General features: G+C 38.9%; 1 protein-coding gene across 8 annotated transcripts in view; it reads left to right on the top strand.

Annotated features, from left to right (window-relative positions):
- DOCK8 (dedicator of cytokinesis 8) overlaps positions 1 to 24,661 on the top strand; it is a 238,624-nt gene that overhangs the window by 67,106 nt on the left and 146,857 nt on the right. For all 8 annotated transcript variants that reach the window (XM_077966188.1, XM_077966186.1, XM_015117845.3 and 5 more), the window contains 3 exons: positions 1,666 to 1,737; positions 16,650 to 16,773; positions 20,057 to 20,269. In XM_077966188.1, coding sequence (XP_077822314.1) covers positions 1,666 to 1,737; positions 16,650 to 16,773; positions 20,057 to 20,269 — 409 coding nt within the window. The remainder of the gene's footprint in view (positions 1 to 1,665; positions 1,738 to 16,649; positions 16,774 to 20,056; positions 20,270 to 24,661) is intronic.

Below are 24,661 nucleotides of genomic sequence, written 5' to 3'. Positions count from 1 at the left end.
GTTTAAAATGCTTACAGTAGCCAGTCACCCCTGCTTGTTCCTGTGGTCCCAGCTACTCGGGAGGCTGAGGCAAGAGGATCACTTGAGCCCAGGAATTTGAGTTCCGCTTGGGCAAAATAGTGAGACCCTATTTCTTAAAAAACAAAAACAAAAAACAGTACAATGAATTTAGAGGAAGGAGGAGTGGGTTTTTTGTTTTTTTTTTAATTTGATAAGGAAGATAATTTTTTTACTTAGCATCAGCTTTTTAGTATACTATTGCCTTGTCAAAAGAATTTATAGGTAACACACCTGTCTGATAGCTTTAAGACAACCTCTACTATTTCAGTTGTTGCCAAAAAGTCTTCTGTATAATTAAGGCAGGGGAAGGTATCATCATCACACCACAGTAAACAATAGCTGACTCCTGTTGAACACCCTGTGCCTAGCCCAGAACTTTATGTTGAGGTGTGATGGCGTGATAGTGAAAAACATGAACGCTACAGGTGAGCTGCCTGGATTCAGGTCCCTGCCCCACCACTTGCTGCGTGACTCAGAACAAGATCCTTACCATCTCATTTTTCTGCAAAGTGAGAATAATAGTAGTGCCTACCCTATGGTGCTGATTGAGAATTAACTGAATTAATACATATACAATGATTGCCTCAGTGCATAATGTATAGTAAATTCTACCTAGGTGTAAACTATTAATATCATATATGCATCTTATTATGTGCCAGGCAGTCTTCTAAGCACTTTGCACACTTAACTGATTTAATCTTCATCAAAGCTGTCTACTAAAAGGGGCACTCTTACTACTATAACGGCTTTAAGGTGAGGAAACTGAGGCACAGAAGGGTCGGGTGACTGGCTCGTGGTCACATAGCTATAAGGGATGAAACTGGGATTTGGGCAGTTAAGGCCCAGAGACTACATGTGTAACCTTTACAGTATTTCATCTAATACTAACAGCATGTCTCTTTTCTTACCTCCTTATTGCGAATGAGAAAATTAAGGCTTGTCACATTTGAGCCTTATTATTAAGCCTTATTATTAAGCATTTATTTCTGGTACTAATGCATTAGCAACAGTAGCAAAAAGCTTTGCTACAATTGTTATTTCTGATTTCAAGACTCTGAAGCACTTGAAGAGTATTGCTCATGGTGCATTCCTTAAGCAGACGTGACGGGAACCAACTGAATTAATGATCACCAACCAAAGCCAGTGTTTGCAAATTCGTCAAAGCATAAGACAACTGTTCTTTTTCCTGGTTTTCAAAAAGGAGAACATGCGTGTCCTAACAAGGTTACACATGCATAAAAAATATGTCCAAATTACCCTGTCAGAGATAGGTATTTATACTTGTTTTCCTTGTTTTGTATTTGATTACAGCTAGTTCTACCTGTCTTGTGTCAGAATGCCTTCAGGGATAGTTATAATTTAGCATGATTCTCTATAATAAAGAAAACCCACAAAGCAAAAAATGCCAACATGTTTGTCTCATCAAAGTAAAAATGTTTATTGCCTCAGGAATACTTCAGACATTTGGAATGACTGGGCAAGAACATCCTAAGCATTCTCACTGATAAGGATTTAAATTCATATCATGTTCCTTGCTTATGATAAGGGATTGTTTTGTTTTTACCCAGTAATAACATGTGTTTATTTCATTTTCTACCTCATTAGGGTTGAACTGGACCCTCATGTCAGGGACTGTGTTCAAACCTACATCCGGGAGTGGCTAATCGTGAACCGAAAGTAAGTTACTTTTTTTCCACTTTTTATATATAAATATTAATTTATATTGTTAGTTTTTAAATATTTCTTAATGCTTTGAACAGTTCTAGGTTTACAGAAAAATTGCATGGAAAATAGAGTTCTCATGTACTCCCTCCTTATCCCCACCCTGTATCACACACACAGTTCCCCCTATTATGAACATCTTACTTTAGTGCGGTACATTTGTTACAGTAGCTGAGCCAATATGGATATGTTGTTATTAACTAAAGTCCGTAGTTTACATTAGTGTTTACTTTTTGTGTTGTATATTCTATGGGTTTTGATGTATCTGCCTTTACAGTATCATATAGAATCGGTTCACTGCCCTAAAAATCCTCTGTGTTCCACCTGTTCATCCTCCCTCCCTGGCAACCCCTTTTCCTTTTTTACTGTCTCCGTAATTTCACCTTGTTCCTCAACGTCTTTTTGTGGCTTCATAGCTCATTTTTTTTTTATTGCTGAATATCTTTCATCACATGGCTGTACCATTGTTTATTTATCCATTCACTTAGTGAGAAAGAAAGTTCTATTTTAAACATAAAGAATAGACTGCAGGCTTGCCCAACCCCTAGCCCATGGGAAGCATGGAGCCCAGGATGGCTTTGAATGTGGTCCAACACAAATTCATAAACTTTCTTAAAACATTGGAGATTTTTTTTTTTGCGATGTTTTTTTAGATCATTAGCTATGGTTAGTGTTAGTGTATTTTATATTTGGCCTAAGATAATTCTTCTTCCAGTGTGGCCCAGGGAAGCCAAAAGATTGGGCACCTGGAATAGAGCCTTTTTGTTTTCTTCTAATTCTGATGAAGTCCTAGGGGGAAAAAATTAAATGAATTGAAACCTGGCCTCCGATTCAGAGGTGGTATTCAAGTTTATGACCAAGAAATAAATTACTTTCTGGCCTTCCAGTAAGGGATCTTTCTCTCCTGGATTAATCAAACCTTCTGTGACATTGTTCTGAGCTTTTTCTCTCCATGCCATGGACCTGAACAGCACTCTTTCATGAGAAACCTCTATGCCCATTGAAATTCTCAATCTACATGGGTGTACGTGTTGGGGAGTGAGATGTGGACTGTCTACAGATTAGGGCACACCCCACTAGAGACACATCACAGAACCTTTGACAAGGCATTAGTAGTTTAAAATTCTGACAGCCTCACTCCTCCTATACCTCAGTAGGAATTACTGTTCTATGGGGTAAATGATGAAAGACTTTGAGGATTGGGTTTTATCCAGCTCCTGGATGGGTGCCGTTGAGTTTGCGCTGAGGTTTTCTGGAATAATGTCAATATGCATATTATATTCAGCAATATTTTCGGCAGCAGAAAAAGAGAAAGCATTCGTTATTAAAAGTTATTAAGAGAAAGTTAGATGCTAATCCATCATCTGTTCTAATATGAATGGAAAACAAAGTTCGCTGGGCAGTCAAGTAAAATTATGGTTTGCTGATAATAAATAAAAGATTTCAGAACAAGTTGTTCTCAAGTTTTTAAATGCTATCATTGGAGGTACTTTCTGGACATTAAAGATCTAAAAAAATCTGAGAAGGAACAACAAATAGAAAGGTCCATTTTGATACATTTGGTTTTCAGATTTATTTTCTATTTCGGGCTTGCCCACTTTTTCATTTCTCATGGCAATACAAGCTTCCTGGAGTAGTGATTTTTCTTGATCTTGCACAAATGTAAAAGAAAAAAATGACTGTTTTTGGAATACTTTTTGTAGAAATTTTAGAAATAATTATGAAACAAAAATCACTCAGTTTCACTCTAGACAGATAATCATCATGAACATTTGATGTCTACCCTTTGAGTAATGTTGGGATTTTGGTATATGTTTGTATGAAAACTAAATAAGATTATAATATCATTTTTGTAACATGCATTTTCAGTTTTCACAGTAAAGAGTGATTCTATCCCTTTGCTATTAAATATTCTTCCTCAATACAATGATTAATGATTGCATAATATATTTATACCAAAATTTATTTAACCAATTTTAGTATTTAGACAATTCCTTACTTTTCAGTGTTATACTTAAAATGCAACAACATCCTTCTCACAAAAAATTTGTACATATTTATGATGTTTTCCTTTGGAATAAATTCCTACAAGAGGAATTTCTGTGTCAAAGGATATGCACAAATTTAAAGATTTGGAATGCTAGATCAAAAAGTATGCTGGGCACAATGGCTCACATTTATAATCTCACTCAGCACTTTGGGAGGTTGAGGTAGGAGGATCACTTGAACCCGGGAGTTCAAGACCAGCCTGGGCAATATACAGAGACCTCATCTCTACAAAAATAAAAATAAAAAATTTAACCGGGTGTGGTGACATGCACCTGTAGTCCTAGCTATTCAGGAGGCTGAGGCAGGAGGATCACTTGAGCCCAGGAGGTCAAGGCTGTAGTGAGTGATGATTGCATCATTGCACAACAGGCCAAGCAACAGAGGAAGACCCTATCTCAAAAAAAAAAAAAAAAAAAAAAAAGGCCAGGCACAATGGCTCATGCCTGTAATCCCAGCACTTTGGGAGGCCAAGATGGGTGGATCACCTGAGGTTGGGAGTTCGAGACCAGCCTGACCAACATGGAGAAACCCCATCTCTACTGAAAATACAAAATTAGCCAAGCATGTTGGCGCGTGCCTGTAATCCCAGCTACTTAGGAGGCTGAGGCAAGAGAATCACTTGATCCCGGGAGGCGGAGGTTGTGGTGAGCCAAGATTGCGTCTTGCACTCCAGCCTGGGCAACAAGAGTGAAACTCCATCTCAAAAAATAAAAATAAAAAAAGATTAATTGTTGACACTATATGCATGAATCCTCAAGAATATTAGATGTTATAATTTATCAACATTTCCAATTTTATTTGTTAAAAGGTTGTCTTTTATTTTCATTTTCTTTAATTATTAGATTAGGTATCTTTTTTCTATGTTTCTTGGCCATTTTTTATTTTTCCTGGTGTTCTGCTTATTCATGAAATTTGTGCATCTCTATTAATGTATTTGTCTAGTCTAATGTATTTTTATAAACACTTTATTTGTTAAATACATTAACCCTTGTCTATCATGTGTTAAAAATGTCTTCCCCAGTATGCTTTTTGTCTTTTAAAGTTGTTTTTAATTTTTAACATTGAGAATTATTTATATCAGTAAATCTATATTAATATTTTTCCTTATGATATTTAATTTTGGCATCATGCTTAAAATTTGATTCACAAACTTATTATTATTTTCTAAGAGTTTGGGATTAAAGCATTAATCCAGACCATTAGCCACTTGACTATTGCTTCTGTTCCCTTATGCGTCTCCATTTGTTTTTATCTTTTCTATAGAAGTAATGGTTATCCATATATTTATTCTATGCAAGTTTTTGCATCTTGTTCCTCCCCCAAAAGAAAGGAATATCTGTTTTAACTTTATGTTTGGCACCATTCTAGGGATGGGATTACCACTGGCCCAGTTCTCTGCACCCCTGTGTAATGGAGCAGTTCCCTTCCCAAAGGTCAACTAGTGGACAGGAGAAGTGTACAACTTCAGAACTCATTGTCAGTTTCTGACAAGCTTTCTTGTAGAAAAGATGCATCTCTTTCTAGCCCTCTGCCTGATTCTCTTGCACTCTGAATCTAACACTCTGCCCATGAAAACTACAATTCCTAGCACACACTCCTCCCAGGGATCATTCTGTCTCTATGTGCATCTGTCATGTTTTATCTGTGGGGAGAATCCAGTACACTATTGCCAGATGCCCTTCATCTCCCAACCTCACATAGTACATTTTTAGCTTGTTGTTTTCTGTGAGTTGTATCTGTATTGTTTTAGAATGATGGTAGAAGGAGAAGGGCAAGGAGAAGGTGGTGATTCATATAAATGAAACCAAGTGGAAGCTGTGATGCCTTCATAGATAAGCCACTACTATGAAGAAGGAGAATTCAGATTTCTGTATAGACACTGACCAGGGACTCGTGGGCAGGAAGGTGTACAACACCTTCTTATCTTTATTCAGTGAGTTCGCCTTTGGGGAGACAAAGTTTGGTACATCCTTCTCTTTCCAGCTCCATCTGATCCACAGAGGTTCTGTCCAGATTCAGGCATTAGGTTATCTCTTCTTTTGGATGAGTTTCCATTTTTTCTGTGTCTTCATAAGTGGTTTACTAGAAAGTCAGAAGAGGATGCAATAGGGGTTGCTGGCCATTTATTAATTAGTGATTGATTATTTAGCTCTCCTTTAATTTGGTTATGTACCAAATAATGTATGATTGTTTTGAAAGAAATCAAGTAATATGGAGGTGCATTAAGGAAAAGGCAAATCTTATGCCTCACTACTTACCAGCGTCCTACCCTTCCCTTAACTCACTCGTCACTGTATAAAGCCCAGCTGTGTAGCTTTTAGATTTTTTTCATACCCTCACAAAAATATTTGTCTATTTATATTTTTCACATAAAGATATATGTATTAATGTATGTATTTATATATTACAAACTTTAAAAAAAATAACTGCCCATGTCAGAGCTATATCCCATTCTACTGAAATGCTGCCTAGTATTGAAAGGGTGAAGGAATGTGTCATAAATTATTGAAAGTAAATGAGCATTTGGTTGTCTCCATTTTTCATAATTGCAAATAATACTGAAACAAACATCTCTGCACATTGGCCCCTACACATGTGTGTGAATATTTCTGAGGGTAGAAATGAAGCCAGTGTACATGGCGTGCTCTGATAAGTACTGCCAAATTCTTCTCCAGAAAAGTCATGCTATTTCATTCCATTACCAACTGGGCATGAAACTGGTGTGTTTCCATATTCTTGTCAGTGAAGGATATTATTTATTAAAATAAAATTTAAATTCCTCCAGTCTTTTTTTAGTGGTTTTTTTTTTTTTTTCTGAGATGTAGTCTCACTCTGTCACCCAGGCTGGAGTGCAGTGGTGCAATCTCCACTCACTGCAAGCTCCGCCTCCCGGGTTCACACCATTCTCCTGCCTCAGCCTCCTGAGTAGCTGGGACTACAGGCGCCCGCCCACCATGCCAGGCAAATTTTTTGTATTTTTAGTAGAGATGGTGTTTCACCGTGTTAGCCAGGATGGTCTCGATCTCCTGACCTGGTGATCTGCCTGCCTCAGCCTCCCAAAGTGCTGGGATTACAGGCTATTATTTTAATCCAGAAGCTATTACACCTACTTTCTGAATACAGTTTCCTATCACCAAATTTCCTTTCCTTATGTGTTCTAAAATCCCGGTTAAATATGCACTTAACCATAAAACTGTAAGTCCCGCTCTTGAGTATTTACATAAAAACCTGTATGCAAATATAGCAGTTTAGCAGTTTTATTTGTAATTGCCAAACCTGTATAGCAGTTTTATTTGTAATCGCCAAAAACTAGAAAAAACCCAGATTGTACTCAGTTGGGTAGTAAACAAACTCTGGTAAATCCATGCAATGGAATACTACTCAGCAGTGAAATGGAACAAATAATTGATATATACAACACCATGGATGAATCTCAGATGCAGTATGCTAAGTGAAAGAAGCCAAACAAAGGCCGGGCATGGTGGCTCATGCCTGTAATCCCAGCACTTTGGGAGGCTGAGGCAGGTGGATCACTTGAGTTCAGGAGTTCCAGACCAGCCTGACCAACATGGTGAAACCCTGTCTCTACTAAAACTACAAAAATTATCCAGGCATGGTGGCGCATGCCTGTAGTCCCAGTTACTCAGGAGACTGAGGCAGAAGAGTCGCTTGAACCCAGGAGGCAGAGGTTGCAGTGAGCCAAGATCATGCTATTGCGCTCCAGCCTGGTCAACAAAGCAAGACTCTGTCTTAAAAAAAAAAAAAAAGAAGCCGGACAAAGAAGATAACTGCATGATTTCATTTATCTGACATTCTGGAAAAGATAAAGCTACAGCGATGGAAAACAGGTCCATGGTTACCAGGGTCTGGGAGTGGGGAAGGGGGCTGACTACAAAAGGACATGGGAGTGTCCTTGGGGGGTGCTGGCACTATAGTGCCCATGATGTAAAATCTGCCTTGGATCATTAAATTAGAAGAAATCAATTCCATTTATCCCAAATATTCCCTCCAAGTGAAATACTTTGGTAGCATATATAATAATAATTCAATAAATATTAGCTATTGTATTTATTAAGTAGTACATATCAGAAAACATACTTATATTAGCATGTCAGAAGAATGAATACAAAATTCTCTCCCATATATTGAATGTGCCATGGAGAGGGCGACCTGCCTTCCTCTGGAGGACCATACTTAATGAAGTCACTTTGCCTCATAAGGACATGCCTTTGTTATCCAGAACCATGCAGTCAAACACTGATTTAGTTAGCTCCTTTATTCCTCAATTATCTCCTTGCTGGTATTACATTTATCTATAATATCTAAAGATAGGCTTTTATGTCCTTGCTAGCTCTGGTAATGGTTTTGAATCCCACTTAGGGGGTAGGGGAGTAGAGTAATGGCCATTTGTGTTCCCTCCCACTCTCATCGTTCTATAGGGCATTTGCCACTCAAGTTCTATAATTGAGACATTTAAATCATACAAATAATGCTGCCCATGAAGGATAGAGGAAATTTTTAGATTTCCTTTTAAACCTAACAGAGAAAGATTAAGTTACACAAAAATGTACAATACATGATCTCCAGTACATTGGAGGACATGTATTTTCTTACTTGAAATGTTTGTATTACTTAGACTGGAAGATTTATTAAACGATTTCTAGTCTATCATTCATGTCTACAGCACCAAATTTGGTGTCCTTGTTTTAAAAACAATACTGCTTTTCTCCCCATGACTTTTGAAAATGGTTCCTGGTTTACTGATTAGCATGGTGCCATGTTTGCTTGGTTGTCCCACCTTATAGCTGCATATTTTGATAACTTTGTGTGGATTAATGTTTGATGACGTCTTTTGGGTGGTATTAACTATTTTAAGCTTTATTTCCTATGTCATTTTCTCTAAATGAAGCAAAGAGGGATAAACTTGAGAATGTTTTTGATGCTTGGTGGAGAGCTGAACTCTTAAGTAATTAAACTTGTTTACATACTATATTTATTCTTGCCAGAGACAGTGAAACATTTCATGAGTGTTATGGGCAGCATCATAAAAGCCTTTAGACTTTGTTTTTCATCTGGGGTGATTAAGGTAATTCTGGAGGAAGGTCGAGCTCAAGGAGAGCTGGGATATCAAGGAATGGGGTATCATCTGTTTTATTACTCCATATTTTACTCCCAGTGAACTGGTAAACAATTAAAATTCAAACACATCAGTGCATATAATTCAGTTACTCCCAAAACACCATAAAAATGTCTCCCTGATCAATAATTGCTTATTATGACATGCATTTGTTGTGCTAGCTGTCAAGGTGCTTAGCTATTTGCTTTCTAAAAGTATGAAAAAGCAAACGCGGCTGATCAGCCTATGTGGTAACAAAGAGCAATCCAGCTGTGGATGTCACAGAGCCACTCTTGACCTGTTGTGCATAGACTCCCTCCCCACAAATCCAAACCCACTAAGACTCTCCAGGCTCTGTTATCACATGCCAGCCTGGTTCAGCTTGGATGCCCTCCTCACACCATATGGGTTCTGATTTTCTATGCCAGGCAGTCCGTCTTAAATGGATGCATCCTCACCCTGTTTGGGCTTCGACTTCCTATTCTGGACCTCCTTAGCTACTCCCACCCCAAGGCATGGAGGGCTGCCTTGTTCTGATGCACCTTATGATTTTAGCACCAAATTGTACAGGAAGGGAGAGAAGGGAAAGGGGAAAGAGGATGTAAAAGGAAAGAGAGGGTAGGGAATAGGAAAAAGAAGATGAGGAACACATAATTATTTTCTAATCCTCACAATAGGTCCTCAAAATGAGCAACATTTCCCCCTATTTCATACTTGAGGAAACTGTGCCTGTGAAAGACAAAAGCCTTGCCCAAGGTCTATTAGTAGATTAAGGAGCCAGCATCTGCACCCAGTTCCTTCTGACGGCAGCGCCTGAATTCTTCCTGCTCCACCACACTGTCATTAAGGAGAATGCTCTCAAGACGTGCTTGGTCTTTGGATTGTCTCAAATGTGTTAGAATAGTGTTTTAAGAAAAGAAATGCAGATCTCCTGGGAAGCAATAGGTCGAGTTCATTTCATGAGAATCATTTTTCTAGCAGTTGGCCTATTTCCCCATTTTTCTCCTGTCTGCATCTAGGTACAACAGGAACTTCGCTTTATTTGATTCCGTTGCCAGGGTGGGGTAATGAGGCTGGGAGTCTCTTGTAGCCAGTGGCAGTGAGCCAGCAGTCACACTGCCTACCCAGTGATGGTTCCTTCTGGGGCCAGCACTTCTGGCATGAGTCATCTTTACATGCTTGCCAACCCTTGTCTTCTCCTCCCCAGCCAGGTTCACCCTTGCTGACATGAGGGAGCTTTGAGACTTTCTGAAGTTTTTAAATGGGGAAGTAGATGTTAAACCTAGTATGAGGAAGAGAGGGAAAGTTTGCTCTAGTTTCAAACACACAGTCATAGAAGATGCTGGTCTTAATGCTTTCCATAGCAAAAACCCTGAAGTCTTAAAGTGTGCATATTGTGAACTGAAGTTTTAACACTATTGTGTAACTAATTTGTTAATGCCCATTTGTCATTGACTGTGGGGTCCATCTGAAAAACACAAACACTAACAAAATGGAAGACAGAAAAGAAAGCAAGCATCATTTGTGTACAATAGCCAAGGAACAATAGCCAAATAAATTTGATGGTCCCAAAAGTGAAGCCTCTTTTGAGGAGAAAATTTGATTTTAAATTAGGGCCAGGTGGGGTAGCTCATGCCTGTAATCCCAGCACTTTGGGAGGCAGAAGCGGGTGGATCACCTGAGGTCAGGAGTTCGAGACCAGTCTGGCCAACATGGCAAAACCCTGACTTTACTAAAAATACAAAAATTAGCTGGGCATGGTGGTGCATGCCTGTGATCCCAGCTACTCGGGAGGCTGAGACAGGAGAATTGCTTGAACCCAGGAGGTGGAGGTTGCAGTGAGCCAAGAACGTGCCACTGTACTCCAGCCTGGGTGAAGGAGCCAGAGTCTGTCTCAAAAAAAAAAAAAAAAAAGATTTTGACTTTTTTCAGATTAGTGCATGAACTTTTATTATAAAACTTTAAAGCTAGGGAAAATATCTTAGAATTCACCTCATGTTCATGCTTTACCCTATGAAGAAACAGAGGCACAGAGAGAAATAACTTGAGGATAATGGAAACGTGCACACGTCTGTAAGTGTGTGTGTGTGTGTGTGTGTCAGAGAGAAAGAGAGATGTTCCCTTGTAAGTAAACACTCTTGGAAATAGGTGCATTTTATTATAAGACAAAAAGTAACACTAAAGCTGATATAGCTCTGGTTGCTAAGCCTCACACACAAAAGGTCTTTAGGTAGCTGCTTCCTGATTTTTATTTCTGTGGCCCAAAAATTCTCTTTGTAAACCTTCGTGTCATGTCATACTAAACCTTTGACATCAATACCCTTTAAAATATACAGGTCCTTTAAAAAAAAGACAAAGGGCAAATACCAATGTGGGAAACTTGAATTTTAATTGTTTGTTTCAATGTTAGAATGAATTAATGTTAGATAAATTCTTTCGTAATTTTTCCCCCTAAAATTGGATTTTTCAAGAAACATCACTGGTTTGATATATTGTTATGTGGGATAGCATAATTTTAGGGGACAACTTAATATCTGCATTTATTTGTCACTGCTTTGAGTTGGTTTTTGTCCCCTGACCCCCAGCCGGGATGTTAGATCACACAGATTTTTTTTTCTTTGAGCCATTAGGGAGAGTCCAAAACAGTCACTTTATGCAGTAGGAAAGCTTGCCCAGTCAGCACACACAGATATGTTGTTGCCTGATTTATATTTGTGAGAGTAACTTTTAAGAAGCTAGCAAATTTATGAAATGCATGTGAGAATTTCTCTCAAATAACCCTGTTAATGGACAGTCCAGCAATCCTCCCATCTCACCCTCCCATGTAGCTGAGACTACAGGCAGGTGGCACCATACTCAGCTAACTTTTTGTGTTTTTTATAGATATGTGGCTTCACCATGTCACCCAGGCTGGTCTCAAACTCCTGGGCTCAAGCGGTCCTCCCACCTTGGCCTCCCAGAGTGCTGGGATTACAGGTGTGAACCACTGCACCCAGCCTGTATATTTTTCTTGAAATCCTTTTTGAATGTTTAGTCTTGTTTTCTTATTCAGAGTACACCTTGTTCATTATTTATTTATTTTTCATTTCCCCAATTTAGCCTGCTTTCCACCCAGCCCTAGCAACATAGGTTTGGGTCAGAGAAATTCAAGTGGCCAGGGGACACTAAAGATGGCCCGTTACGGTAGGCCTTGAGTTGAATTAGTCACCAAGCTAGTCTTATCTCTTTTCTAGGCCTAATTCTTGCCTTTTTTTTTTTTTTTGGCTCAAAACAAATTGTTTGTCTTTAGAACACAATAAAATCCAGGGAGAGTGTCCTGTTCTTCCTATAGACGTCACTGGGACATCTTATTCTTTAATTAATTCAGTCAACTGAAATTGGTCAAATACCTGCTCTCTGTGCCAGAGTTACAAACTTTGTATTTCTATAATTGCTAGTAGCTGTCTTACATTTCTTATTTTATCTATCTGGCATGTGATATGCCTAATACCTTCCATTATCACCTCATGTCCCTTTACCAGCTTGGTAGTTTTTCTGTTAGTTCAGGAAATCAAACAAAATGGTGTGTGACCTGGAGGAACTAGAAAAACAAGAGCAAACCAACCCTAAAGCCAGCAGAAGAAAAGAAATAACCAAAATCAGAGCTGAAAAAAAATTGAGACGTGAAAATCCATACAAAAGATCAATGAAACCAAAAGTTTGTTATTCAAAAAAAAAAAAAAAAAAAAAGACAAGGTTGATAGACCACTAACTAGATTAATAAAGAAAACAAGAGAGAAGATCGATCCAAATAAGCACAATCAGAAATGACAAAAATGACACTACAACTGATGCCTCTGAAATATAAAAAATCCTCAGAGACTGTTACAAATACCGCTATGCACACAAACTAGAAAACCTAGAAGAAATGGATAGATACCTGGAAACAGACCAATAATGAGTTCTGAAATGGAATCAGTAATACAAAACCCACCCCAAAAAGCCCTTGATCAAATGGATTCACAGCCAAATTATACCAGACATATAAAGAAGAACTAGTACCAATCCTACTGAAATTATTTCAAAAATTCAAGGAGGAAGGACCCCTCCCTAACCCATTCTACAAAGCCAGCATCATTCTGATACCAAAACCTGGCAGAGACACAGCAGAAAAGAAAACTTTAGGCCAATATCCCTGATAAACATTGACACAAAAATCCTCAACAAGATACTAGCAAACCAAATCCAGCAGCACATTGAAAAGTTAATTCATCACATTCAAGTAGACTTTATTCCTGGGATGCGAGGTTGATTCACCATACACAGATCAATAAATGAAACTCATCACATAAACAGAATTAAAAACAAAAACCACAGGATAATCTCAATAGACACAGAAAAGGCTTTTAACAAAATTCAACATCTCTTCATGTTAAAAACCCTCAACAAATTAGGCATTGAAGGAACATACCTCAAAATAGTAAGAGCCATCTATTATTCAACTATCCACGGCCAACATCATACTGACTGGGCAAAAGCTGGAAGCATTTCTCTTGAGAACTGGAACAAAACAAGGATGCCTACTCCCACCACTTATATCAACATAGTACTGGAAGTGCTAGCCAGAGAAATCAGGCAAGAAAAAGAAATAAAAGACGTCCCATTAGGAAGAGAGGAAGTCAAACTAGCTCTGTCATAGTGCAGGCAATATAATTCTGTACCCAGAAAACACTGCAGACCCTGCTAAAAGGCCCCTAGAACTGACAAACAACTTCAGTAAAATTTCAGGATACAAAATCAATGTACAAAAGTCAGTAACATTTCCACACACCAATAATGTCTAAGTTGAGAGCCAAATCAAGAATGTAATTCCATTTATTCTTTTGAATAAAATACCTAGGAATACAGCTAATCAAGGAGGTGAAAGATCTCTACAATGAGAATTACGAAACACGCTGAAAGAGATCAGAGGTGACACAAACAAATGGACAAATATGCTCATGGATAGGAAGAATCAATATTGTTAAAACGGCCATAGTGCCCAAAGAGATTTTTAGATTCACTGCTATTCCTAACTACCAACATCATTTTTTCACAGAATTTGAAAAAAAAAAAAAACCTATTCCAAAATTCATGTGGAACCAAAAAACCTGAATAACCAAAGCAATCTTAAGCAAAAAGAACAAAGCCAGTGGCATCACACTATGTGACTTCATACTACACTACAAGGCTACGGTGACCAACACAGCATAGTCCAGGTACAAAAATAGACACATAGACCAATAGAACAAGTTAAAGAATCAGAAATAAAGCTGCACACCTACAGCCATCTGATCTTTGACAAAGTTGACAATAACAAGCCATGAGGAAAGGTCTCCCTATTCAATAAATGGTGCTGGAGTAACTGGCTAGTCATATACAGAAGACCAAAACTGGACCCCTCCCTTTAATCATATATAAACATTAACTCAAGATGGATTAAGGACTTAAATGTAAGACCTAAAATTACAAAAACCCTAGAGAAAAAAACTAGGAAATAGTATTCTGGACATTGGCCTTGGTAAAGAATTTATGAATAAGTCCCCAAAAGCAATTGTAACAAAAACAAAAATTGACAAGTGGGACTTAAGTAAACTAAAGAGCTTCTGCACACTAGAAGAAACTATCAACAGAGTAAACTGACAACCTACTGAATAGGAGAAAATATTCACAAACTGTAAATCTGAAGAATGTCTGATACCCAGAATCTATAAGGAACTTAAATAATTCAACAAGCGAAAACCAAACAACCCCATTTGAAAATGGGCAAAAGACATGAACAGATACTTCTCAAAAGAAGTCATACGTGTAGCCAACAAATACATGAAAAAATGCTCAGCATCACTAATCATTAGATAAACACAAATCAATACCACAATGTGATACCAACTCACACCAGTTGGAATGACTGTTATTGAAAAGTCAAAAAATACACTGGGCATGGTAGCTTATGCTTGTAATCCCAGCATTTTGGGAGGCTGAGGCAGGAGGATTATTTGAAGCCAGGAGGTTGAGACCAGCCTATGCAATGTAGCAAGACGTGTCTCACAAAACATCAAAATAAATGAAACAAAAACCAACAACAACAACAAAGAAAATTAGCTGGGTGTGGTGGCGTGTACCTATATTCCCACCTACTGGAAGGCTGAGGTGGGAAGATTGCTTGAGCCTAGGAATGCAAGGCTGCAGTGAGCTATAATCACACCACTGCACTCCATCCTGGATAGCAGAACAAGACCCTCTCTCAAAAAAAAAAAAAAAAAAAAAGGCAAAAATTGATATGTTGGAAATTAGTTCAGTCACTATGGAATGCATTGTGAAGATTTCTGAAAGAACTTAAAACAGAACTACCATTCAACCCAGCAATCCCACTCCTGGGTCTATACCCAAAGAAAAATAAATTGTTCTACAAAAAAGACACATGCACTTGTATGTTCATCACAGCACAATTCACAATAGCAAAGACATGGAATCAACCTAGATGCCCATCAACAGTGGACTAGATAAAGAAAATGTGGTACATATACACCATGGAATACTACACAGCCATAACAAAGAACAAAATCATGGGTTCCTTTTTTTTTTTTTTTTTTTTTTGTAGCAACATGAATGCAGCTGGAGGCCATTATCCTAAATGAATTAACACAGGAACAGAAAACCAAATACCACATGTTCTTATTTATAAGCAGGAGCTAAACATTGGGTAAACACGGGCATAAAGATAACATGGTAGACACCGGGGACTACTAGAGAAGGGAGGATGGAAGCAGGCGTGGGTTGAAAAACTGCCTGTTGAGTACTCTGGTCACTACGTGGGTGATGTCAGCATCATTCATACATCAAGCCTAAGTGACATGCAGTTTACCCATGTAATGAATTTGCACATGTATCCCTTGAACCTAAAATAAAAGTCAGAAAAAAATAAAAGATAAGATATTCCTTATCCTCAACAAAAATTAAAATGGCACGTGTTTATGCACTTGACTTTGCAGCATGTTTTCCAAAGATGTCTTTGAGTCATAAAAATGGGAAATACACATGTTGGTTTCTCTCGTCATCACTTGACAACTTATATGCTTTACCTTTCTTATGATGGTCTCATTTCTTCAGTGACAGGACTAGACATTCTATTTTAAACTCTGTCCAGAGCTGCATATTATTCAACACAATTTTAACAGAGTTCATAGAGCAGAGATTGAGGATGTTTGCAAAGATAAATCATTTATTTTTATTTTTTCGTAACCATGTCCCGCCTATTTTATTCATTATTAAGAACATTGATGTGAAGATGAAATGGTTTTCTCTATTTTTATCTTCAAACGATCTCTATTTGCGGCTTCTGCACATTGCTAGACCCAGCCACTTACACTAGGGTCATAGTTTAGCTTCAGCTCGGAGCCAAATGCCCCACAGCTGAAATGACCACACCTCCGAAGTGGCATTTTCCCAGGCCATGCCTCCCTTTAATAATGAGCCAGCCGGGGGGTAAGTTTGTATCTCATTACAACAGAGCCTTGTATTAGGCCTGGTGCATAATTAAATGTGAGGAATTACAATCGCTTCCCTCTTTGAAAGCTCTCTCAGCACCATGTCTACACTTAAGCCATTACTTTTATTTTTAATCTAATGGTTTGCCTCTCTCTCTCCCTCTTTCTCTCTCCAAATTAAATATCAACCATAAAAGGAACCAAGGAAGTCCAGAAATTTGTGGCTTTAAAAAGACTGGATCTCGAAAAGATTTTCACAAGACACTTCCAAAACAGACGTTTGAGTCGGAAACCTTGGAGTGCAGTGAACCCGCTGCTCAGGTATTTCCTATCAACAAACACGGTTACCAGGTTACTGGACTCTTCTGCCCAGGGCATGCTGTCAATTTTACAAACTCGAATAAAGGATAGACACACAGAAAGTTTGAGTAGGAGGAACTTTACCATTTGAGTCAGTGATATATTTTTTTCAAATTTATTTATAGCTACAGAAATTGGTGTTCAAATGAAAACCCAGAAACCTAATGATTAACATAGAAAAAAGTGGAAAAGTTCTAATTGGGGGACAGAGACACCTTGGGCCCATCCCTAGAACAATTCCTGCAGAGACTCTTGGTGCCCCTAAGGCAAACTACAGAGTAATGAAAAGCTCCATGCTGAGGCCAGAATACTGCATTCTCCTAGTGATTCTACCATGTGCTAACTCTAACTTCAGGCAGGATAATTAAACTTACTGGGCTTCAGTTTCCTCTCCTGGGAAACAAGGATGATAATACTAACTCATGAGGTTATTTGAGTATTAAATGAGTTAATATCCATAAAGAATTAGAATAATGCCAAGTACACTTAGTGCCTAGTAAATGCTGGCCACTGTTATTGTTGTTGTCATTATTCTTTTTTTTTTTTTTTTTTTTTTTTGAGACAGAGTCTCGCTCTGTCACCCAGACTGGAGTGCAGTGGTGCCATCTAGGCTCACTGCAAGCTCCGCCTCCTGGGTTCACACCATTTTCCTGCCTCAGCCTCCCGAGTAGCTGGGACTACAGGCGCCTGCTGCCACGCCCGGCTAATTTCTTTTTGTATTTTTAGTAGAGATGGGGTCGATCTCCTGACCTGGTGATCCACTCATCTCAGTCTACAAAAGTGCTGGTATTACAGGTGTGAGCCACTGCGCCCAGTTGGTTGTCATTATTCTTATAAAGTGATTACAGTTTAAAATTCAAGTTAAAGTGTACATATTGTGAAATGAACTTTTAACACTATTCTGTAACTAATTTTTTAAATGCCTGGGGTCATTTGAAGAACTCCAGCAAACACTCTAACAAATAGAAGACAGAAAGAAATGAAGCCTTCATTTGCATAAAACAGCCAAAGAACAGTAGCCAAATAAATTTCATGTTTCCAAAAGTTAAGCTCTATGCACCTATGTTCACAGCAGCATTATTCACAGTAGCCAAAAGGTAGAAGCAACCCAAGTGTCCATCCATAATGAATGGATAAACAAAACGTGGTTGCCAGGGGCTGGGGGAGGGAGGAGTGGGAAACTTGTTTAATGGGTAGAGTCTCCTATCTATTTGTGAATGAATGAATTAATTAATTAATGAGACAGGGTCTCACTTTGTCACCCAGGCTGGATTGCAGAAGAAGTCATCGTGGCCGGTCGTGGTGGCTTATGCCTGTAATCTCAGCATTTTGGGAGGCCAAGGCAGGTGGATCACTTGAGGTCAGGAGTTCAAGACCAGCCTGGCCAACATGGTGAAACCCCGTCTCTACTAAAAATACAAAATTAGCCAGGCGTGGTGGCACGTGCCTGTAATCCCAGCTACTCAGGAGGCTGAGGCAGGAGAATCACTTGAACCCAGGAGGTAGAGGCAGCAGTGAGCTAAGGTTGTGCCATTGCACTCCAGCCTAGCCAAAAAGAGTAAAACTCCATCTAAAAAAAGAAAAAAAATTCAATCTTTCCTGTTAGCTTTATTAAATATACTTTAACTTTAGAAGCACAATAATTAGAACTGGCCAAACTTTAAAAAATTTTTTCACAAAGAAATTAGTAACTTGTAGGGTCATTTATAATCTTTTTCTCTGTTGATTTTTACAGTTTTAAAAAGTTAATACATTAATGTATTTATTTACTTATTTTTTGAGATGGAGTCTCGCTCTTGTTACCGAGGCTGGAGTGCAGTGGCACAATCTCAGCTCATTGCAACCTCTGCCTCCCAGGTTCAAGTGATTCTCCTGCCTCAGCCTCCCAAGCAGCTGGGGTTACAGGCACCAGCCACCACGCCCAGCTAATTGTTTTGTATTTTTAGTAGAGATGGGGTTTCACCATGTTGGCCAGGCTGGTCTTGAACTCCTGACTTCAGGTGATCCGCCCACCTCGGCCTCCCAAAGTGCTGGGATTACAGGCATGAGCCCAATATTTTAAAAATAGTACATTATTACAGAAGCTAGATGTGAACTTTAAATTATGATCAGAAAATTAGTGTGCCTGACAGATTCTATGGTTGTCTGGGCCTGTGACATTCACACCTTTGTGACATTCATCCCCGACTGTGGGTGGGACCTGGGACTTGCTTCTATCAAAACAATATGGCAAAGCATGATAGGATGTCACTTGTGATCATATTGTAGCAGCCAAAATGGATTAAAGACTTAAATGGGGCCAGGTGCAGTGGCTCACCCCTGTAATCCCAGCACTTCGGGAGGTTGACAGGGGCAGATCACCTAAGGTCAGGAATTTGAGACCAGCCTGGCCAATATGGTGAAACCCCATCTCTACTAAAAATACAAAAATTAGCCGGATGTGGTGGTAGATGCCTGTCGTCCCAGCTACTAGGGAGGCTGATGCAGGAGAATCACTTGAACCCAGGAGGCGGAGGTTGCAGTGAGCTGAGATGGCACCATAGCACTCAAGCCTAGGTGTTGCAGCAAGACTCGGTTTAAAAAAAAAAAAAAAAGGTAATCATACCTCACTGCAGCCTTGAACTCCTGGGCGGGGTTCAAGCAGTCTTCCTACCTAAACCTCGCAAGGAGCTAAGACTGTGGGTGCACACCACCATGCCTGGCTAAGTTTTGCCTTTTTTTTTTTTTAAGGACTGAGTCTCATTGTGTTGCCCAGGCTAGTCTTGAACTCCTGGCCTCAAGCAATCCTCCCACCTTGTCTACCCAAAGTACTGGGATTAAAGGCATAAACCACTACACCTGGCCCAGTCTCCTTTTTGTTACACCTTCCTCCAGTTCCGTTTTGCTCTAGTGTGAGACATGAGCATGGTTCATTAAGAGGCTTGGCCCCCCAGCCCCAGGAAAGAACAAGCCAACAACCAATAGGAATGTAGAGCTGTTTTTAGTCCTTTCCTCAGGACTGGTTTGTCTGCATATGATGAGTAACTACCTGCTTCAGGTGAGAAGGAGACATTTAATTTTAGAATAGTCCAGCCAGGGAGCTAAGGTGTCATTCTTCTCAAATCCCCAGTTTCTTCAGAAGACTTGAGGCCTGGCTGAGATTCTGTAGTCCCAAATTGGAGCAGTCTTGAGACATCCAAGATTCTTCAGTTCTCATTTTAGACTCGCTGTCTCTCTCACAAAGACCCACTGTTTTCTCTCACAGGCAGGCCCCCGCCACTTAAATGTGCTGTGCGATGTGTCTGGGAAAGGCCCCGTCACTGCCTGTGACTTTGACCTCCGTAGCCTGCAGCCTGACAAGCGGCTAGAAAACCTCCTGGAGCAAGTGAGTGCCGAGGACTTTGAGAAGCAGAACGAGGAGGCCCGGAGGACCAATCGGCAGGCCGAGCTCTTTGCCCTTTACCCGTCAGTGGACGAGGTGGGTGCCACTGTCTCCACACTGGAGAATCTCAGTGAAGACTCTGAGAGTCATGTGGACAATTGTGTTGTTCATTATTACTGTACAACAGCCCATGATATCAGGGCTCACTTGTATGATTTCTGGAGCCTTGCTTTTCACTCAGGCAAGCCTGTGAGTCGTAGTAGAGCCAATATTGATGATCGTGCAGATGGGATTCTGATGATAATAACAACTGGAATTTTCATAGCACTTTACAAAATATGTTCACTAAGAGCATCTCATTTAATCCCTGAACGTTTCAAGAGTCTACATGTAGTAATCACACCCAGCAAGTCAAACCATCCTATTATTTGAGGGTATGTGGCCACTAATCCATTGAGACATTCGTTACTTAAACTTTGATGTTCTTTAACACTTTGCTACTTTCTTTTTAATGATCTCTATGAGCAACAAGAGAGACCTGCTTTGAAAACATTTCAAGCTAAGATAATCACAGTCCATGCTCCCAATGTGTAGGACTTTGAGATCTTGATTGTGTACTTCTTCATTTATTGGAGCTGACCGACAACAATAGGATAATGTGGACTTTGCCTGTGGTCACTGCCTGGGGCACTTTGGATGCAATGAGAAGTGACCATTATTGAAGCTTTGTGTCTGTCTGAACTCCTCGTACTGTATAGAAGGCTCTCTGTTTTCCCCGCTGCGTGTGAGGTTATCTCCGCTTCTGGGTCTTGGCAGAACAGATTACTGCTATATCTCTGCTGTCCAAATTTTATTAAAAGTTCAGTTGCAAGAAACAAGATTTGAGGAAACTTTGCATAAAAGATATTCTATCTACGTGCCTCTAAATATTTGAAATTCGATCCTTGGATTAAGCAAGGCAATCAGAGAGCCTGATACCCCCACCCTTCTGGATTGTGTTTGCTAACCTGCCCTTCAGTGAGCTCACCACTGGTCAGCAAGGAGGACAATAAAGGAAACAGCAGTCGTGAGGTAGGATATCATGTCCACATGGAAATACTATTGTTGACATTGACCTACTCACCATCTAGCACCTTCCTCTTTGATGATCTAAAGGACAATTAGCCTTCAAGTCTTCAGAGAAAGAAGCGCGCTTCTGCTGAGATAATATGAACACTTAGAGATTGTGCTCATTTTGTAACTAACTCTCTTCAATTCTTTACTTCGAGCAAATTTCTGTCCACCTTCACCAAACGTGGTAGCTTGCTGATTGGTGTCCTGAATTTACTCCAGCTTTCATTTCTTATCCTGATTTTCTAAGCACCTTGGTTTCCTCATCTATTTTTATTTTATTTGCAGTTTTTGTCAGCAGCTTCAAATGCTCTTCTGAATGAGGCAGATTATAAAAATAAATTATCCCACTTATATATAGACTCTAAAAAAGTGGATCTCATAGAAACAGAGTAGAAAGGTGGTTACCAGGGGCTGTGGGGAGAGGGAGAGGTGTTTCTCCAAGGCTGCAAAGTCTCAGACTGGAGGAATACGTTTTAGTGACCTGTTGCACTGCATAGTGACCAGAGTTAATAATAATGTGTTGTATATTTCAAAACTGCTTTTAAAAAAGATTTTTAATGGTCTCATCACACACACACAAAAGGTAAGTTGGTGAGGTGATAGATACATTAGTCTTTCTACAATGTATACAAAGATCAAACCATTACTTGATTTAATCTTTCTACAATATATACATAGATCAAAACATTACTTGATTTAATCTTTATACAATGTATACATAGATGAAACCATTACACTGTACCCCATAGCTATAGATAATTACTATTTGTCAATTAAAAAATAAATTAATAAAGTATGAATAATGTGAGCAATATCATCATCTCCATTCCTCACATTAGAAAGCAAGCATTAGGCTGAAGAGCTTTTTCAAGATTCAACAGATAAATTAAATTATAAAATGGGGCCCTAACTTGTTAACTACAAAGTTCATGTTCCCTTGTTTATGTATCTACATACATATGACTATCTGGTATGTTAGCACACATAACTGAAATCCAAAGATGATATTTTTAAATATCATGTAACTTTTTAGTTTCCATCTACAACATTAAGACTTTTTACCAGATTTGTCAAGATATGTTATATCAGACTGATTTGGCTTTTACTTTCCTCCCTCTTCCTCTCATTTCTGTGATGGAGATGCCAACATGTAATAGAGGGATCCAAAGTGGATGCCAGAAGAGAGAGAACAATTAGAGGATGCAGAGAATATGTCCAGTGAGACTTTTGCTTGTCAATGTCTCCCTGGTGGTATTAGATGGGAGAATGTTCCATCTGAACTGATTAAAATAATGAAACATGGCCTGGTTTTAGAGGAACTTTGTTTTATGATCTTTGAAACAATGCAGACACTCCATTGGGACTGAAAGTTATAATATAGTAGCAGGCCTAATGGGGCCTGATTTTATTGAGTAAAGATAAGTGCTTTGTAATGAGTGTACCAGTTATTTGTAAATTGGCATGTCTAAAATGCTTGAGGGCCTCTATACCAGCCCTTTAATATTTTGAAGCTGTTGTCACAGAAATTGCATTTGTACTTATAATTTGCACTTTCTCCAAAGAAAGTTCTGTGGAAGAAAGTTCTACCTACTCTGACATGATTACAAATGCTGGTTTTTTTGATGACATAATCAGATTTTAAATATTATCATTACTTGGTTTCCCTGTAAGGAAAGTTAGAAGAGAGGTAAACTGGTATATCCAAGTTATGGTGGAGTCTACAGGAGAAGCAAAAGTTGGACTTAACCACCAAGCTTCTATAAGGCAAGTTCTTCCCCTAATTCATTTGGATTCTACAAAAGGTGGTGATTCTACAAAAGGCATTCTATGTCAATCCCTAAGAAAGATTCCACTAATACTCCAAATCATAGAAAAGTTTGCTGAGGCTCTTGGTTACAAGTGACAGAACCCAACTAAAACCAATTCAGAAAAAATGTTGGGGGAGTACTTATTGGCTCAACTAAGGAAATCACAGGGAGGCAAATGTGGAGTTGACCTCCAGATCCGTTGGGACAGTAAATGAAAGAACATAATCTCTCTCATACTGTCTCTTTCTCTCTCTATCTCATTCATTCCCTTCATTTATACATATCTTTAGGATGATGAAAACAAGAGGTAGCCATTAATGTTTCACATTTCCACTTTCTGCTTGCTTGGGAATTAGCTCCCATTTCAGTTAGCTATAAAGCCTGAAGAAATTCATATAGCTTAGAAGAGACTTAGGAAATACATCATCCAGATGTCATATGGGGACCTTGTTTGGATCTTGATTTAACAAAATAACAGTAAAACAAATTGAGACAGGGAAATTTGAAACTGACAAAAATTATTTAGTGGCAATAAGAAATTATTTTTAATTTTTAGGCATAATAATGGGATTGCTATATGTTTTTAAAAGTCTTTATCTTTTAAAGATATGTACTGAAATATTTATATATGTATATGGTCTCTGGGAAGTTCCTTCTAAGTAATCCAGTATTGAGCTGGAAAGGTAGTAAGTGGGTAAATAGATGAAACCAGAATGCCCAGGAATTGAACTTGTCGAAGCTAGGTGATGGGTGAATGGTGGTTCATTGCATTACTCTCTCAACTTTTGTGTATGTTTAAAATTTTCCAAATGAAAATCTTTTTTAAAAGGATTTCAAAAATTAGAATCTAGACCAAAGGCAGTCCTAGAATTCCATGAGTGTCTCTACCTTCAGGTTGTTTTCCAGTTAGGGAGATCTTCCCTTTAGATATGCCTGTTCCAATGATCCTAAAAAGTCCAGATAGCCCTGGAGTAGGCATCAAAACAATTTCTCCTCTGAAATAAACTCAGCCATTCCACCCAGCAACATGGCCAACCGTAACCACAAGGAATGGGGACCACAGGGAGAAGTTGGAGTAACGATGAGCTTGCCACATTGATCATTCCACCAAAGTGAGTACACATTTACCAGGAAGGTGACTTTACTGCTATTTGCAAGAATGTTAGGCTTGCCGTGGGGTATTCAGTGGAAGGCTCCCAGGAAAAGACAGTGAGATGTGACCCTTTTCTTTGGACCCTTGCAATCGGCAGAGCACTCATCAGTGTTGGGAAAGCATACTGCAAGAGTGGGAATTACTGTTTTCAAGGATTTGCATTGCTTATTTTTGCATACATGAATATAATTAACATAGAACGCTAGTTCAGATGCAGATGTTAAAGTTACAATAGGGACTTGATATTTCTCTTTAAGTCTTCAGTTTCTGTGTGGTAAAATAAACAGGTAGAGAGCTCTTAATTTGTCATTACTAAATTTCATATACCTAGCACTTTAGCAAGCTCTAACTGCATAAGCCTGTCTAGAACTTGTCAATTCAACCCCAAGTCTCTATCATCTGTTTAAGAAAACA

The sequence above is a fragment of the Macaca mulatta genome, chromosome 15, assembly GCF_049350105.2.
Source record: "Macaca mulatta isolate MMU2019108-1 chromosome 15, T2T-MMU8v2.0, whole genome shotgun sequence".
Lineage (NCBI taxonomy): Eukaryota > Metazoa > Chordata > Mammalia > Primates > Cercopithecidae > Macaca > Macaca mulatta.
Note: the sequence above shows the minus strand (reverse complement) of the source record. Positions and strands in the feature narration are given on the sequence as shown.